The 19,790-nt window shown below is 39.1% G+C and overlaps 1 protein-coding gene across 1 annotated transcript in view; it reads left to right on the plus strand.

Moving 5' to 3' along the window:
• Nucleotides 1-664: 664 nt before the first annotated feature.
• Taf4b (TATA-box binding protein associated factor 4b) overlaps nucleotides 665-19,790 on the plus strand; it is a 118,999-nt gene continuing 99,873 nt past the window's right edge. Inside the window, exons 1-5 of the mRNA XM_021150590.2 lie at nucleotides 665-1,354; nucleotides 11,441-11,586; nucleotides 13,578-13,685; nucleotides 18,902-19,063; nucleotides 19,153-19,275. Of these exons, the coding sequence (XP_021006249.1) occupies nucleotides 1,015-1,354; nucleotides 11,441-11,586; nucleotides 13,578-13,685; nucleotides 18,902-19,063; nucleotides 19,153-19,275 (879 nt within the window). The 5' untranslated portion in view covers nucleotides 665-1,014. The remainder of the gene's footprint in view (nucleotides 1,355-11,440; nucleotides 11,587-13,577; nucleotides 13,686-18,901; nucleotides 19,064-19,152; nucleotides 19,276-19,790) is intronic.

Consider the following 19,790-nt stretch of genomic DNA (forward strand, 5'->3'; position numbering starts at 1 on the left):
TAAAAACAAGTAAGCTAAAAGCGGACAGAGACATATAAAACAGTAAGGAGGAATAAAAAAAAATTCCAGTTTGTTTTAGTTATTTAAAGTCTAAAATAATACTTTAGGAACTATAAACGTATACACTATTCTGATTTTCCCAGTGTCTACTGTTATGAAAATTTTTGCCAGGCTTTCCAGTGACGCTGGGGGGGGGGGGAGGGAGAAACAGCAACAAAAACAAAAAACCCAAAACACCCGGAAACCAGACAAACCCAAAGCGAGAGTTACTGAATTCCACCTTGTCAAGAATCAGTTCTCCGCACTTTTTTCTTAATGTATAACATCCTAGGAGAGGCGAGTGGAGGCGTTCTGAGGCGCTTAGGCCGGGGCAAGCCAGCGGAGCAAGCAAGCAAGCAAGCAAGGCGCGCCCTGTCGCAGGTCGCCCGGTGCTGCTAGCCGCTCGCACGTGATAACTTTCCGGGAACCTGCGCCTCTGAGCTTCTGATTCTGCTGAAGACTCGGAGCTACTCCGGAGCCGCCCCGCGTGACGTCACTAGCGCGATTCCTCTCGCTGGCCAATCAGAAGGTCGAACTTCAGGGAAGCCCCGGGCGGCGGGGGCCGCCAGGGCGCGTGCGCAAGGGCTCCGCGTGGCTATATAAACATGGCTGGCTGAGCCGCGCCGGGGTTTGTGCGGAGCGCGAGTGGGTCGCTTGTGGACTCTGCGGGTCTGTAGGAGTTTGAATTTCTGGCGGGGAAGCTCCGAGTTAAAGCTCCCCGGGTGGGAACTGAAGTGACGCCCTGAGGGAGCTGCCAGTCCGGGCGCTTCTGCCGCGGGACCCGGGCTGAGCGCGCACGTGTGAGCGCCGCTGAGGGAGTGCCCGGCGGTGTCGCCGCCAGCCGGGCCCGGAGCGCGCGTGTGCTCCGCGATGCTGCGGCGCCCGGACTGCACCCGAGTCTCCTGCCGCTCGCCCCGGCTCGCCTCGCTTCAGTTCTGGGAAGGGCAGCGTCGCTGCCGCTGAGCCTCGGAGGGCATGCCGGCGGGCCTTACGGAGCCGGCCGGCGCCGCTGCTCCTGTAGTCTCGAGCGCGTCGGGGGCCGTGACCATGGCTCCGGTCGCCGCGCTGCCCGTGCGGGTGGAGGGCACTCCGGTGGCCCTGGGCCCTGTGACTAAGGCTCCTGTCAGTGTCTGCGTGGAGTCTGTGGCGCCCCAGCCCTTGCCAGCCCCAGTGGGGACTCTAGTGACCAAAGTGGTTCCTGTCACTGCCCTTCCTAAACTCGGCAGCCCTAGGCTGCCCGCTCCTCAGATAGTCACCGTGAAAACGCCCGGCACCACGACAATCCAACTACCGGCTAATTTGCAGCTTCCTCCAGGTATGTGAAATACCCCTGCTCGCCTGAGGTGACTCGGGGACATAGCATCCCCCCCATGCCCCACCCCCGTAACTCTAAGGAACTTGAGCCAAGAGCCCTTCCTAGTCCTGACTTTGCAGCGAGTCTGCGGGCAGTGATTTGGCCTCACCATTAATATAACCTCTAGGTTGATTACTGCATTTCGTATTTAAGGAAACGGTCCTTTCACCCAAGATACAGTCACGACGTGGAAGAGGCACTCTCAGGACCGCCTTGGAGGCATTGGCTGGCATCTAGATGGGGGCATAGGAACTCTCTAGAGTTAATTTTCATGTGGAGAAAGTACCACTAAAAAAGATGCCTTCTTTTTAAAAAGAAAGTTTTTGAAACTTCAGGCAAAGAGGTTTTTAATTTAAGCAAGTTAAAGTAAATTTACAACAGAAGCTTTTAGTTCCATTTTGTTTTGTTTTTCTTTTGAGACGCGATCTCCTGTAGCCTAGGCTGTCTTTGAACTCCCTTGTGTAGGGGTGGATTTCCTTAAATTCTTGTCACCTAACAAGAGCTAGGATTGCTTACTTGTATGTGCAACTGCATCTGGTCAAATCGTTCTATACCATCTTAAGTGTTCAATAAATGTAATTTTAAGTTAAAAGAATCCTTTGGTAGGGAACAAGTGCCCAGGTTGACAAATCTGAGTTGTGCAACTGTTGTATTTGAAGTGATATGCCAGTGTTAATGAGTCTTTAGTTGCCTTTGGGGGCTGGAGAGGGGAGGGGGATTCCAGACAGGTTTCTCTGTGCCAGGAACTGCCCTTGTGGACCAGGCTTGCCTCACATTCACAGAGATCCGCCTGTGCGCTGAGAAAAAGACACTTTTTGCTGTTAATTATTTCATGTGCATTGGTGTGAGGGTGTCAGATCCCCTGAAACTGTAGTTATGGACAGTTGTGAGCTGTCATGTGGGTGCTGGGGATTGAACTTGGGTCCTCTGGAGGAGCAGCCAGGGCTCTTAACCAATGAGCCGTCTCTCCAGCCCTTCTTGTTTGCTTTTTCTTTGGAGGCTTATTACTCTGTTGGACTGTTTTATGATTTGCATAAAAGTTTTGCTTTTTGATAATTTACATAATGTGAATATTTTACTGTTGTCACTTGTTCCTTAATTGAAAAATATCTTGAATTTGTCTTCCATTAATTTTTCTAAGCAGAAAGTGGAAATTGGACATATTGGTGGTGCTACCAAATTCTGCCAAGAAAATCTTTATTAAGCCTGGCAGTGGTGGCACACTCTTAATCCCAGCACTTGGGACGCAGAGGCAGGCAGATCTCTGTGAGTGTGAGGCCAGCCTAGTTTAGAGAGCTCTAGGACAGCCAGGGCTACACAAAAATGGAAACATTAATTAAAAAGATTTCTTTAATATCCTCTAGCAAAAGGACAGAGGGTCTTTTTTGGTGGTGGGGGCGGTGTGTGTAGGCTAGTTTTTTGTCAACTTGACGCAAACTAAAGTTATCAGAGAGGAGGAAGCCTCAATTGAGAAAATGCTTCCATAAAATCAGGCTTTTAGACAAGCCTGTATGGCATTTTCTTAATTAATGATTATGTGAGAGGGCCCAGCCTATGGTGGGTGGTGCTATTCCTGGCCTGGTGGTCCTGGGTTCTATAAGAAGGCAGGCTGAACAAGCCTTGGAGAGCAAGCTAGTAAGCAGCACTCCTCTGGCTTCTCCATCAGCTTCTGTCCATCCAGGTTCCTGCCCTGCTTTTTATAATGAACTGTTGTTTGGAATTTGGAGGGAAATAAACCCTTTCCTCCCTTTGTTGCTTTGGTCATGGTGTTTCATCATAGGAGTAGGAACGCTAATTAAGACTCAGAGCTAATGCTGTATTTGGTTACGGACATCCTGAGCAGATTATGTTACGCACATTTCACAAAACTCTCTCAGTGTTGTATGGTACACAAGGTACCTCTACTGGTAAAATCAGTATATCATTGTATATTTGACAGTTTACTATCACGTTACTATCCTGTCTACAGTCTTATAAAGTCGTGGTGAATGTATTTGAATGAAATTACTTGCTGATTGTCTACAATGTACATTCTTGTCTAGTCAATGAAATGTGTGCCCTGCCCTCCCCTTGGGTTTCTTTGTGTAGCCCTGGTTGTCCTGGAATTCACTCAGTAGACCAGGGTGGCCTAACTCTAAGAGAGCCACCTGCCTCTTCCTCCAGAGTGCTGAGATTAAAGACATGCCACCCAGCATCATTGAAGTTTTTTCAGAGAGTCAAAAAAAGTATTTAAGGTAGAAAACATTGTCAAGGTGATAAGCTTGCTGGTAAGTTGTAGCAAGTTATTTTACTGAGGGCTTGCCATGGTCACTTTTATTATTAGTATTATTGCTTTTATTCTGTCCTCATAACGGACAGGTAGCAAATAGGAAAAGAACTCTGTAAGGATAGATGATTGCCCAATCAATGCCAGACAAGTAACTTATATAAGTCAAAGGGGATTTAAATACAGATTTATTTTAGTATAAATGTGTACAGTATATTACTGAAGAAGGTCTATAAAGAGAGGACAAACTTTTAAAGGACTTGTTAGTGGTAGAAGAACATGAGAGGTACCTGAAGAGTTGCTTGGGGAAATTTCTACTGGTATGTAGCAGAAGAGCCAATAGAATGAAATGACATTGACTTACTATAGGTTATAAATTCTATACAGTTCACATGCACTTACTTTTTTAAGATTTATTTTATTTATATGAGTACACTGTAGCTGTCTACAGACACACCAGAAGAGGGCATCAGATTTCATTACAGATGGTTGTGAGCTGGGAATTGAACTCAGGACCTTTGGAAGAGCAGTCAGTGCTCTTAACCGCTGAGCCATCTCTCCAGCCCCGCATGCACTTATTAACAGTTAGTTCCTCAAGAATGTGTCTCAGTTCTTAATTTACCAAGATAAATTCTTTTGACTACTTAACTTCTTTCAGAGTTTCCTTTAAATAGATCTTATTTTTAAAAATACTTATATCCAGCCAGGTTTGAGGGTGCACAATTCCTGTATTAGAACACTCAGGAGTTTAAGGCCATGTTGGTGCCTATACTTCTAGTGAGGAGGCTGAGCTAGGAGGATGGCCTCAGGGTTGAGGCCAGCATGGCCTACAATGCAGTAAGGTCCTATCTCAAACCCAGGGGCTAGGTAGATGATTTGACTAGCCACACAAGACTGAATTTTATCCCTTAACACAGTGGCTTTCAACCTTCCTAACACTGTGACCCATTAATACAGTTCCTAATGTTGTGCTGACCCCAACAATAAAATTATTTCATTGCTTCTTCGTAACTTATTTTGCTACTGTTATGAATTCAGGCTATCTGATATGTGACCGTGGTGGGAGGGTCTTCTCCCACTAGTTGAGAACTGGTGCCTTAGGTTCTCAGGCTTGGTGGCAAGCTCATTTATCTACTAAGACATTTCAGGAGCCAAACATTTAATATTTAATGGCAGTATGTTTATTATTTAATAATTCACTTATTGTCCATTTATGTCGCTTGTTTATTATCCTTTATTATTTCCTCAAGTAGATGTTTTTACATTTAGGTTATGTTATACATTATGATTTTTAGAGAGAGATAGATAACATACCCAGTGGTATACTTAGTTATGTACTGATAATTGCAACATGCGCTGGTTTCTGTGCTAAATACTATGAATACAACTGTAAATAAAGTAGAAAACATTTTTCCCTTGGAAATCCGATAGATTTCCTGAATTTCCATAGATTGCTTTGAGTTTAATTTTTCTGTCATTTTAGAAAAATAATCAATGCATTCATAAAACTAACACCAAATATGCAAAGTAATAATCACTTGGAGTCTTATGTGTCTGATTTTAGTGGTGAAATTTAAAGAGAAATAAAAACCTGCTCTAGCAAATCAATCTCTGTTTTGATCAATGAAGGGTGATTAAAACCTAGTCTTTTGCTGGGCAGTGGTGGTGCACACCTTTAATCCCAGCACTTGGGAGGCAGAGGCAGGCGGATTTCTGAGTTCGAGGCCAGCCAGGGCTACACAGAGAAACCCTGTCTTGAAAAACCAAAAAAGAAAAAAAAAAGAAAAAAAAACCCTAGTCTTTTACTTTATTTACAATAAATTTAGGGAATGAGAAGAGGGCAATATAAGTAGGTTTAAACTCAGTATGGGAATTATTATGCGAAAATGAGAGAGTTTTGGCCCATGGTACCTAGAGAAAAATACAATTTAGGCATATACATGTTTATTGAACTCAGTAGGAAAATGTAACTAAGCTAGTTTTGTATGTAACTTTTGTTTCTTATGGATGCTAAAGGGAAATATTTTGTTTGCTTAGTAAGGTTTTGTGTTCCTAGTCAGCTTTTGAAAGAGTAGGCTGTCTACCTCATTTTTCCTAACTCTAGGTTGAGAAGAGATTTTAAAAAAGCTACCAGTCAGGTATTTTGAATTATAGAATTTGAGTTAGAATCTTTCTACATCTAGATTCTTATAGATTTGCTATTCTTTCAGGAACTACTTACAAATTATGATAATACTGAAAAATCAAAGAGCTTCCATTCCAGATCAGACTCTGCCATTGAAACACAGAAATTCACAGAGCAAAAAAAGAAAAAAACAATTATGTATGAGGTAGAAACTGATAGTAGTACCCTTTTTTCTTTTTTTTTAAAAATAAGTATTTTAATTTATTTACATTTCAAATGTTCTCCCCCTTCCCAGTCCCCCCCATAGTCTCCCCAACCCCTATCCCCCTTCCCTCTCACCTCTAAGAGGGTGCTCCTCCGTCCACCTACTCCCATCTTACCCCTCTAGCATCCCCCTTCTCTGGTGCATCAAGTTTCCACAGGACCAATTACATCCCCTCCCACTGAGGCCAGAGAAGGCAGTCCTCTGCTACATATGTAGTTGGGGCTACAGACCAGCCCATATATGCTCTTTGGTTGGTGGCTTAGTCCTTGGGAGCGCTGAGGGGTCTGGTTTGTTGATACTGTCATTTTTCCTATGATGTTGCCAGCTCCTTCAGTCCTTCCCCTAACTCTTCTATAGGGGTCCCCAGGCTCAGTACAATGGTTGGCTGTGAGTATCTGCATCTGTCTCAGTCAGGTGCTGGTAGAGCCTCTCAGAAGACAGCCATGCCAGGCTCATGTCTGCAAGCACATTTTGGCATCAGCAATAGTGTTGGGGTTTGGTGGCTGTGCATGGGATGGATCCCAATTTGGGGAGGTCCCTGGATGGCCTTTCCTTCAGTCTCTGCTCCGTTTTTTTGTCCCTGCATTTCCTTTAGACAAGAACAATTCTGAGTCAATTTTTTTTTTTTTTTGAGATGGGTGGGTGGCCCCATTCCTCAACTGGGGGCTATGTCTATCTACTGGAGGTGGTTTCTTCAGGTTCCATCTCCCCACTGTTGGGCATTTCAGCTAATGTTGTCCCCATTGGGTCCTGGGAACCTCTCACATCTCTGGTGTCTGGGACTTTTCTAGTGGTTTTCCCCAACCCCCACCCCATACTGCTACACATTTCTATTCATTCTTCTGGCCCTCTGGGCTTCTCTCCTGTCTCCCCCCCCATACTTGATCCTGACCCCCCTTTTTTCCTCCTCCTCTCCTCTCCCACCCAGACTCCTCCCTTCCTCTGCCTCCTGTGATTATTTTGTTTCCACCTTCTAAGTGGGATTGAAGCATCCACACTTGGGCCTTCCTTCTTGTAGTGTTGTGGGAGTTGGGTGTGAAAGTTGGAGATTTGTAGTTCCAGGAAATATTTCCTCAGATCAGGGGCCTCTGGGTGCCTAGTGTAAGTTCTACATCATTTCCGGGGTATGATTTTAATTGGGAAAGCATTCATAGCTGCTTGACATTAGCATTATGCAGTTGTCATACTAGACAATTAATAGTAGCGACCATTTTGACTTTAATTACTTTTGGAAGATGAGCAACCATATTGTTTGTATGTATGTATGTATTGTGTATATGTATACATACATATGTGTATATATATGTATACATACATACTTCATAATTAAAAATAACAATTTTTAAAAGGCACATTGAATTTTGTCAAATTTATTCTGCTTCTGTGTGAGATGTTCATAATTTTTTTTTGTGGGTTTTTTTTTCCTGTTGATAGGGTATTTTACTTATTGTTCCGTTATTGAACCAACCTTTAAGATCATGTCCTATTGTTCTGTGTATAATACTTTTGCTATGATACTAAATTTAGTTTCTGATAATTGATCAGAAAATTTGGTATGTATGTTCAAAAGGGTTTATAATTTGTGATCTCTGCTTGTTTTTAATATGGCTGATACTGAGCTGATAAGATGAGTTAAATGTTATTTTCTTGAAGATGTCAAGTATTAGCATTTTTCCCCCCTAGGGTTTGGTAGACTTGACCAATAGAGCCATCTAAACATAGGCTTATTATATGAATGCTTTTTTGATTTGTTATTTATATTTTTTAGACTTCTATTCAGATTGTCTATTTCTTCATGATAAAGCTTAGTACTTTGTATATTTCTATGAATTTGTCTCTTTCATTTATAAATTTACCTGGCTTATTGATTTACAGTTGTTTAGGATTCTTCCTCTACAGTTTGCACAGAAACAGACAGAATGCCTTTTGAGCAGCCACTGTACTCAGCTATGAGGTTACAGTGGGAAGAATAATAAGACCATACTATGAGTGTATAACTGAGTGCTAAGGGCAAGTTGGAATTTCATACTGCATCCTTGGTCGTTCCACATAGTAATTTCTGAGTCTTTTTGCCTAGTTAGTATGTCAGGTTTTTGTTGTTGTTGTTTGGTTTGTTTTTGAGAGGTATGTAGCAGTGGCTGTCCTGAAACTCACAGAAATCTTCCTGCCTCTGCCTCCCAGCCCTGAGATTAGTCCTGTGTCACAGCACTTTGCACATTTTTCAATTTTGATATTCTTTTCAAATAGCCAACTTTTGGCCTTACTAATTTTTCTCAATTATTTTTCTGTTCCACATTATGTTTGTCTTTGTTTTTAATCTTTATATTTCTTTACATGTAATTGTTTTAGTTTTTATTTTGCTCTACTTCCAGTGTTACAAGGTTATGGGATGTTAATGGTTTTGGATTTTTGTTTGTTTGTTTGTTTGTTTATTCATTGGTCCAGGTAGGGTTTCTCTCTGTAGTTTGAGTGCTGGGATTAAAAGTGTGTGCCACTGCTGCCTGGCTCTGGTTTGAGATCTTTTTAAGATTGACTTTTGTAAGTATCAATTTTCTTGTAAACATTACATTGACTACACACCACAAATCTTGCTATTTCATATTTTCATTTTTACTTATCTATGTATATTTTCCAGTTTCCTGTTGGCTTCTGAATGTATTTCTTAATATCCATATATTTGTAAATTTATCAACTCTTTTCCTGTTATTAATTTCTACAGTCATCCTATTGTAGTTGGGCTCAACACATTTATGATTTCAGTACTTTTAAATGTATCAAGGCTTGTTCTGTGGACTCCGTGTTTTATTTGTTTTTAGATTTTTTTTTTTTATTTTTAATTGAGTCTCTGTCTTGTTTGTCTGTATGAATATGTGTACATGAGTGTAATTGGTTTCAGAGTTTAGATCCCCTGGAGCTAGAGCTACAGGTGATTGTGAGTCTCCTGATGTGAGTACTTGATGCGCTAATGAGCTCAGTGCCTTTTGAAAGAGTAGCAAGCATTCTTAACCTACCTATGAGTCATCTCTCCAGCACTTCCTGCCCGAACTTAGAACTGATTGACCTGTTTGCAGTCATTTCTGTACAACTTCCCGAGTGCTGGGATTACAGCTATAGACCATCACTCCCAGTTTAAACAGTCCATGTTTAAAATTTTTCTCTACAGTTAATTTGTGGGGTAAAATAGTCTCTGAATGTGTGCTAAGTTTACTTGATTTAAACTGCTTTTTTAAGTCTTTGTCTTCCTTATTGGTATCCTGTGAGTGTTTGGTGGTGTTGCTAGGCATAGTCCTTCAGAGTAAATGCTCCACCTTCATCTATATCTCCTTCCTTGATCTATCTAGTTCTACACTTTCAGTGAAAATGGAGATTTTACAAGTGTTGAACTATTTTTTTATTTATATTTACTTACAATTTTTTAAATGTATTTTAGGCTCTGTAGTTTTGTTACCTGTGATAAACTCTGGTGGTTGTTTCTAGATTCATGTGTGTAAGTTGCTAACGGTTTGGGTTCATTGTTAAGATCGGGGTATGTATGCATAGTATGTGCTAGTTAATGATCTAAGGTTGCCAAGTGCATTTTTAGGAAAAGCTAGCCCAAAACACATAAAATTCAGGTTTCTCTAGACTCAACTGCTTCAGTTTGGTGCATTTGTATTTTAAATATTGAAGTTTCCTCATTTTTTGTGATCTTTGTTATTACAACAGACTCCTTTTTGTCTTTCTATTGGTAGGATTTATTTTCTTGATTCTTTTTTGTTTAATAATATTACTAATTTAGCTTTCTTCTATTTGCTGTTGTGTGGTATATTTCATATATATATATATATGTATATATATATATATATATATAGTTCACCTTTTTAAGCTGAGGTTGCCTCAAACTCACTGTATAGGTCAGTATACTCTTGAATTCCCAGCTTCCCACATTCTGGCATTATGGGCTGAACTACAATACCCAGTTCCAAACTTGCTATATTTTTAAGTCTCAGGCAAGTCTCAGGAAAATAACAAATGATTGGCTATTGCTTTATCTAGTTCTATACTTTTAATATAGTTGAATTTAGCTTTGATATTTATTTTTGTTTTCTATTCCCCATGTTTCATCTTTCTTCTATTTCAATTAAGAGGATTTATTTTTGTATGCCATAGTTCCTTCACTTAATTTTTCAGCACTTTGAGGGCAAATCAGTTCCTCCAAGGAGATAATTAGCTTGGGGACAAGACTGTGGCATGCTTCTCTTTGAGTGACATTTTTACTATAGGAGCAGGCTACTGTGTGGACCTGAGTGGTACTTTTGTCTTTCCCACTGTTTTCTCCCAACAGAAATGCCTAATAAAAGAGCTGGACTTAGGGTCCTGGGGATCTGGCTATTCTTAGTGTGCTGCACCTGAGGGGTCACATTAGGGACTGGGAATGCTGGGAAGGAAAAGAGCATTATCTTAGGGTGAGCCTGTCTTGCTCTGGAAGGCCCTTACAGGATCCTTATTCCACCCAATGGACTTAACTCTTAAGGGACAAGGTATGTCTCTACCTAGGTAGATTCCATTCTTTACTATAACAGTGTTATGCTTGTACTGTTTTGGATTTTGGAGCATATTGAATGCTTTCATAGTTTCAGGTTAAAGATGTTCTGGAAAAATCTATGTAAATATTCTTAAATTTTGAAATAGCCATTTTGATGAGAGATGCTCAATCTATATGACATGTCTTCTAGGAGTTTTCTATTCTGTTTGTTTGAGCAGCTTATGTAGCATTTATCTGTTCCTATAGCATCATTAAAAAGATTTTGTTTTATGTGTATGATTGTTTTGCCTGCGTTTTTTGTCTGTGCACCACTTGTGTGCAGTGTTTTCAGAGGCCTGAAGACGGCATCATTTCCCAGGAACTGGAGTTCAAGAGAGGGTTGTAGGACTCCATATGGGTGCGGGGAATAGAACAGTCCTCTGCAAAAGTATCAGGTGCTGCTGAGCCAGCCTTGATATCTCCAGCCCCTGTCCATCTTAATGTAGTATTGTAGGGTCAGTATCATGAAGGGAAAGTATTGGCCTTCAGGAGTATCTTTTCTTAGGCTTAGATTTAAAAATATTTTTGTATAGCTATTTTTTTTAAAGACATGATCTTACTATATACCCCCATCTGGCCTTGAGCCTGTATTCCTTTAGGCTCAGCTTCCTAGTCCTAGAATTACAGGTTTGTGCTGCATGCTCAGCTTAAGTAGCTTTGAATGAAAACATTTTACTATCTTATAGTAAATAGTGAACATGGAGTTTATTATATGTTAGGCATTTATTCCAAGCATTTCCCAGTGTTGAAATAGGAAACAACAGTATGTGATGTTTGTGTTTTATTTAATAGCTTCAGAGTCACCATTGCTTTTCTTTTAATTATAGGAACAGTTTTGATCAAAAGTAACAGTGGTCAGTTGATGCTGGTATCGCCTCAGCAAGCTGTAACAGGAGCCAAGACCACAAGTAACATAACTCCAAGACCAGCAGTACCAGCAAACACTCAAACAGTCAAGATCTGTACAGTGCCGGTAATCTGCCTTAATCCTTTTAGTTTCCAGCCACTATCTTCCTATAAATATGTATATGTTTGCCAGTAAAAATTTGAGATAATTTTGCTCAATCTTAAAATTAAGTGCAAATTTGGATTTGATACTTGGTAATTGCTAAAATAATGAAAGTTGTGCCTTCATACTAAGTGACTTTATTGTTGTCAAAGGACAGTGTGCATCTACTGAAAGAAAATATCCATTGTGTGTCAGGTATTTAGAATGTGTGTATGTGTTTATGTGCCTTCATGTATGCAGGCTAGAGGCTAATACACATTGGGTATCTTCTTCAGGTGCACTTCAGTTTATTTTTTCAACCTCTTTGAGGTTGGAGTTCACAGATAGACTAGACTGACTGATCAGCAACCTCCCAGGACACTCCTGTCTTTGCCTCCATGGCAGCTGCCCACCTGTTTTCCTTGTTTTGTTCTTTATTTTTTACACAGTGTTGGGGTCTGAATTCAGGTCTTTATGCTTATGAAACAAACACTTTACTGAGTGAGCCATCTCCTCATCTCTGTTTCACTTTAGATTTGTAGTTAGTAAGCCTCCTATTTAAAGTATTCATTTTCATCTATCATTATACAAATTACTTTAAGTAATTCAGACATCTGCTTTAATATTTCATTAGTTTTGCCTTGTTTGACGTGACTTATTTATATAGATGTTGTTGGTTTTTTTATGTAACTGAAATTTAGTGTGTCTGTGAGTTTAAAAAATATTCTTATGAATACTTTTATTTAACTAGAAAGTGCTGGTGTTGAGATATTTTGGTTGGTAAAGTACTCAAGCTTGAGGGTTTGCTTTTGGTCTCCCAGCCCTCACTGCATGCCAGATGCATAGATAGCATGCGCCTGTAGTCATAGCACTGAAATCAGGAGGATTGCTGGCAGCTGGTGGGGCCAAATTCAAGAGCTCCAGGTTCAGTGAGAACTAGTGTCTCAAAAAGTAAGGCAGAGAACAGTTGAGGTAGACAGCCAGTGTCAAACAAAGGTTGGCTGCCTTCTTCCCTCTCTCCTTTCTTTGTTTCCTCCTTCCTTTTCTCCTTTAACTTTATCATTCCGTTTGTTTGCCTAGTGTGTATATGTGTAGGGGTGATGTGCATGCCTTGGCTGCACTTGTGTAAGTCAGAGGACAACTTTGAGAAGTCACTTCTCTCTTGACAGGATGGAACTCAGATCATCATACTTTGTGGCAAAGTTCCTTTACCCTTTGTACCATCTTTCCTGGCCTTCCAATTTTTGATACAAGTTGATGGATTAGTTATTTTCTCTGTCAGTAGTACATTTTCCTTTCTCTAATTTTGTTTATCTGTGGGTGGACAGATTTCTGTTTATAATTAAATATTAAGTAAGAATCTATATGTTTTCTGTATGACAAATCAAGTTTAAGATTTTATATTGTATTATTTGTATATGATATGTGTATATGAGTGTGGGTGCATACATGCTACAGTGCTCATGGGGAGGTCAGAGGACAACCTTTAGGACTCAGTTTTGTTTTTTCAACAATGGGGATCATACTCAAGATGTCCGGCTTGTATTCTTTCAGCAGTTTTGCTGGCCAAAGATTTCAATGCTGAATGTTATAGAGGTTACTTAATTGGAGAATTACTATAAAATAAAAGGTTATTTTATGAATCAGTTGCCTTCTTTAAGAAATTTCAGCCGATCAACTGACTAGTTAAGCTTATAGTATAGAATGTCCATAAAGTACAGTATATACCAAATAAATATGCTGGAAGTCTTTTCATTTTGTTCACAATACTGGCTGACTTAAAATGACTAATATTGACTGGGTATGTAGTGGCATATGCCTTGAGGCAGAGACAGGTAGAGCTTTGTGAGTTCCAGGCCAGCTAGGCCTATGCATTGAGATCTAGACTAGCTACACCTGCACACTTCAAAAAAGAAGTGAACAAAATGACTAGTACTAGTGCCAATAACTGTGTTATCTTTGTCCTTTTCCCCCAGAATTCTAGCTCACAATTAATGAAGAAAGTAACAGTGGCGCCTGTTAAAAATTTGACACAGATAGGAACTACTGTGGCAACCACTGCCTCCAGTACTTCCTCAGGACAAGTAAGTGGTGTTTGTGTGTGTGTGTGTGTGTGTCTCCACTAGCCCACTAACTTTTTTAGTTATATCTTACCAGATATTTTAGTATCTATGAGACGCTGAAGGCATATAATATATGATGCTGTTTATCAGACAGTGAACTATTAATGCAGAAATAAGAAAACATGGTGTTGCCGGGCAGTGGTGGCGCATGCCTTTAATCCCAGCACTTGGGAGGCAGAGCAGGTGGGTTTCTGAGTTTGAGGACAGCCAGGGCTACACAGAGAAACCCTGTCTTAAAAAAAAAAAGAAACAAAAATGGTGTCTATCATTATTAGTCATCGCATAAATCCATTAAAGTAATATAAATACACCAAATAACCGTGTATTACAGTCTCCAGAAGGAGGGGCTAAAATAGAATTTGGGTAGGTTATTTGTTAGGAGTCAATATGAAGAGAACAGAGTAAGTTTAAGCTAGACTCAGGATTGGAAAAGTTTTATTCAGCCAACCTACTAGAGAACATTGAAATATATGTGCCTAGTCAGCATTTTCCCACTGTTAGTCAGCACACTCTTCTGTGCTTTTATGGACTCTTCTTGGAAAATTATATCTTTGTTCAAGGTCTCTTTGCAACAGAGGTTAACTGAAAGTTATCCAGTAGCATTCTAGTAGCCAAGACTCTCTTTACAACAGTTCATTGAGATCTACATCTTGTCTATATTCTTCTTATATGTATTATACAAAAGTGTTCTGGGATGCTGGTGGGCTTCTTTCCTGGAGAAACAAAGAAGTTAAAAGGATAGTCAGTACTCCTTTGTCCATCTTGTATTGCCCTCACTCTTGTCTACTGCCTATGCTGGTCTTGGGAGTTACCTACTAGTAGACTTTCCTGTCTTAGAGATCTCTGTGGACTGTATGTTTCTGCTCCTATCTTGGGTTTTCGGTTTTTCTCCACTTGTAACAGAATAGCACAGACTGAGTATTTTGTAGTGAATAGAAGTTGGTTTGACTCATTATTCAGGAGATGGAAAGTCTAAGATGATCTTGTCATAGGATAAGGGAGAGCCTTATCCTATGGCAGAGATATCATATATGATATGATATGATATGCAAGAGAACATGGGGTCCCAGAAGAAAGGGAGGTAAAATAGAGGAGGGGCATGATGGGAGCTGAACTTACCCTTTGATTAGGATGCTTTTCCTAAGAATGAATCCCTGCTCCTGTAATAGCAGTCGTAACCCATTTACAACCAAAAGCACTGGTCTTAATCACTTCTTAAAGGTCTTATTTCTTGATACCAGTATAATGAGAATTATATTTCAATGTGAGTTTTGGAAGGAATATTCGAATCATAGAATCCTCTATTATGTGATTAAAAACTACATCTTTCAGATGATGAGAATTAATTACCCCTCTCAGGGTTCAGACTCATCTTTTTTGCTCATCTGTGGTACCTGAAGTACCAGGTGGCAGCTGTAGTAGCTGGTTTCCCAAGGGAATTGTTTTCCTTGTGAGCAGAAATGGAAAGCACAGGGTTCCCCAGAGGTTATCGGGACAGAGTAAGGATCTGTTCATACATCTTCTCCTAAGTTCTGTGATCAATGTATGTGCTCTACTATGGGGACAAAGTACCACATAGGATGCTTTGACTTAGTGATTTTACTGACTTTTAGAGGATAGAATCCCATCTGTTTTAATACTAGGCTAATGCTGTGTATGGGCCACTAGTGGATCCCATGCTCTGGGAAACTGTCATGTTTCCTTTGTCAGGAAGATGATGCATCTTCTTGTTGCTTACTTAGATAGAATACTATACTTACATATCAGTATCACTGTTGGTATTCTATAATTTATTTAATTATACTCTTTACATAATTCTTTTCTACTATCTGGGGTCATAAGCAATAAGTCTGATTAAAAAACAACAGTGCTTTAAAAAATAATGCCTAGCTGTTATTGAGCACTTAGTGTTCTTTACACTTTTAGGTATCTTCCAATCCATCAATCACCTCACATCATCCTTGTTAGTAAGAATATCGTCTCTATCTACATATGTGATAATGTTAGAGAGGCTAAGAAACTGTCCAGATTTCTACTAACTCGTAAAGGAATAGGGATTTTTAGCTTCAATGTCTTAACTTGAAACTATTCTTGAACTAGAGGACTGATTAGGCCTGACTCTAGATTCTCTCTAGAACGTGTGTATTTTCCTATTAATAGGTGTCAGAAATTGTTTAAAATGACTTGGGAAACTTGTCTTATTGTTGCAAATATGACACAAAAGCTACTTTGAAATCTTGTGTTCTGTATTAGTTTATATTTAATAATGAAGATATGATTAGGCATATTGTTAAGAACATAAAGGTATAAATAATTTAGAATTAGTGTTTCTAATTAATGAACAAGCTAATTAATGAATTGCTCAGATAGGTACAGAAAATGACCTTGAAGTGCAGCATGATCTAGTAAAGCATGAATAACTGATTTTTACACAGATCTGTTTTACACATAATTTTACCCTTTTTTCTATTGTCTCCAAGTTATGTTTAATTGATGCAATTCAATCTTGCTAATATTGGAAACACCATTGACTGGTCTAGAATATTTCAGTCTAAAGGAGAGTTATGATTGAGTTTTAAAATCTTCATTCAATATCTGCAGTGGAAACACCAGGGTTAGGTATTTCCCCATGCCCTTAAAATTTGGCATAGAAGTTATACATATTTGTATATCTATACCCCAAGTATAGATAGCTGCTTATATTAGGAAGGGTTATGAACGGCCACTTTGTGTTGGAGTGTGTTTTCTATCATTGTAACAAATAACTGAAATAAATCAACTTGAAAAGTTTTATTTTGTCTTACAGTTTTGTAGATTTTAGGGCACTACCTATTGCCCTGTAGCATTACAGTACAAATCATGTGTATGATGCAAGAGGTAGTTCACTTTATATCCAGAAGCCAAAGACAGGAAGAAGAGATTGCCAATGCCCCCTTCAATGGCACAGCTCTAATGACTGGGTTCCACTAACTTCCATTTCTTCAGTGTTCTATCCTTGCACCATAGGTCATGGGGCTGGGCCTCAAGCTGTAGAATGCAGGCCTTCGAAGGTGATTTAAGACCCACACTAGAACATGGTGAAAGAATAAGATATTTACAGGGAAGTAAGGTGCCTTCAGACTTTCTCTGCTCACAGACAACAGAAAGTCTGAGAGCTCATATTTCATTGGCTAGTGTTTGCTTTGTACACAATGGTCAGCACTGCTCTGAGGTACCTCTCTCCAAGCATTTGAAGGCCATCATACTCACTGGGTAAAATTCTACCCCTTTCTAAATGCAGTGTTATATATATATATGGCTAATTATATGATGAGTTTTGTCAAGTATTAATATTAATCTTGAAATAGGGTCTTATTAGTCCAGGCTTCAGCTTAGTATGTACCTGAGGTTGATCTTAAATGACTGATTCTCTTATTTCCACCTCCAAGTGCTAGGACTCGAGATATGTGAACCACGTTTTATCTCTGAAGAGTCTTACTTACTGTCACAAACAATAAAAGTTTAAAAGTCTAGAAGGATTAAGAGCCATGTCATAGAATTTGTCTCTGGAAAATGTCGACAAGTTCAGATTGGGGGGAAGCATTCAGTTGGGTGAATTTGAAGCTTTCTGTTTTACCTAATGAAATAGGACTGACTTTAGTTGTGATTTCTAATTTTACCTTTAAAAGTTTTTATTTTTAAAATTTTGAAATATCATTTTTTAAAATAGTTATTTTAGGTGTTCAGATGCCTTGCCTGCGTATATGTATATACTGTGTGTGTTCCTGATGCCTAGGGAGGCCAGAGAGAGGGTTGGACCACCTCTAACTAGAGTTAGAGACAGCTCTGAGCCACCTTGTGCGTACTGGGAATTGACCCCAGGTTCTCCGGAAAAGCATCTTAATCACTGAGGCATCACTCCAGGGCCACCATTTTACCTTAGAATTCCATCATTAGTTCTAGTCATTATTCATAGGTATTTTAAATTTATTTCCCTTTTTACCAGAACTGATGTTCAGACCAGTTTCTCTGAAGGGAAAATTTTGGTGTCTATTTACCTATCTTGACATGCACAGAAAAAAATAACAAAAAAAACCCCAACAACAACAACAACAAATAAACTTTTCTTGAGAATGTAAGCATCTCAGATAAATTTGTATAGTAATGTTATTCTTCTCCGTACATATTATTCACTCTACCCCACTTTTCTTACGTAATTTTTAGTATATTTGTTATTTTGTCTCTGTGGTTTTTCTAATATTTTTACCATAACTTACAGTTTTTGTGTTACGCTTTCTGTCCTGTAGGTGGTGCTGAAGTCATACTTCTTCATTCTGATACATGTAGACATTAATGAAATTCCTTTTAGTGTGGAAATAAGACATCCCTCTCTTGTAATGCTATTATACTTATACTGATGGTCCACATAAGATTACTATAGCTGAGCATATGAAAAGTAATTGATAACTTTGTTTTATACTTTTAAAAAAAATTAAAGTTAATATAAACTACAGAGACTTGCAATTACAAGTATATTTTTAGAGAAACACAAATGTGTGTGTGCATGCGTGTATGTATTGTCTTGTATGCTCACTTGTATATGCATGTATGTTGAATAAAATTTTCCTCGATTGCTCTCTATCTTATTATTTTAGACAGGGTTTCTCACTGATCTTGGAACTTGCCATCTGGCCTGGAAATGACTGTCCAGTGAAAAACCTCCACTCTGAGATTTACCTGTCTCTATCCCACAAACACTGGGATTACTGAGTGTGATCACCATGCCCAGCTTTTATATGGGTGCTGATGATCATAACTTTATACGTTATGTTTGTATTCAGATATGTTCCCAAGTCCATTGATATTTTAAGAACTTTTCTGTGTGACACGTTTTCACAGGATATGGGTAGTAAGTAACATTCCTAGTTCTGCTTTTGCAGTTGGGAGTCAGTATTAGAAGTTTACCTTGCTGGTAACTAATGCTGTAGTAGATGACAATGAAGAGTAGACTGGTCGCTGAGAGTGAGATGCAGGTCTACTCTAGGCCAGAGTTCTGATAAATTGCCTCAGATTATTATACCCTCACTTGGAAGCAGAGATGCCAGAATTCATTTGGAGCCTTTTTAGTGTAAAGCAAATACCCAGTAAGTTATCACAGCAATACATGTTGAACTTTTTGTTGATTTAATTAATTTCAGCCTGTGGCTCTACCAAGCAGTGTCATCACAGTTACTCCTGCAAAGCTGGTGAATACTGTATCCACGCTGAAGTCATCAAGTTTGGGAGTGTTATCTACCCCCTCAAATGACGCAAGTCTCAAAGCCGAGACTTCACTAGCTGCTCAGACTGCGCTTCCTCCGGTAAAGTTTCACTTGTATCTTGTATATAGTTCTTTGCTATGTTCTAATTCCTGTTTACTAACATTTGTGATTATTTTTTTCTATATCAGACAGTGCTAGAAAATGTGAAAAAATGTAAAAACTTCCTTTCAATGTTAATAAAACTAGCATGTAGTGGATCCCAGTCTCCAGAAATGGGGCAGAATGTGAAGAAGCTGGTGGAGCAACTTTTGGTAAGTCAGTGTTGTGTAACTCTGCAGACTTTTTGGGGGTCCAGAGGACACTGTATGGGAAATAGTAATGTTTTAATAGATTAGTTGTTAAAACTTTTTACTTCACTTAAACTTGACAATCACTACATAAAATAAATCTTTAATATATTTAATTTTCATCATATATCTAAGATAAACACCATATTTAGAATATTTATTATTTTTATGTCAGTCTTTTCTATGTATATGTTGTACACAGATAGCAACAGCTATAAATTCCTTAAATATCCTCTTTAGTTTATGACCTGTTTATCTCAGACCAACAGACAGCAGATTCAAATATGTTGGCAGAGGATACTTTAATATTCTTAAAAATTAGAATCCCTCAACGTACTTTAATTTTTTGTGGCCCTGGAATTAAAACTAGGTGTTAAAAAACTATTTAACTAAGAATTACAAAGCCATTGTTTGCTAACAAATATAATATTAAAAGAAAAATTACAATTTCCAAATAACAAAACTGAGTGGGAAATGAT

Source organism: Mus caroli, chromosome 18 (assembly GCF_900094665.2).
Source record: "Mus caroli chromosome 18, CAROLI_EIJ_v1.1, whole genome shotgun sequence".
Lineage (NCBI taxonomy): Eukaryota > Metazoa > Chordata > Mammalia > Rodentia > Muridae > Mus > Mus caroli.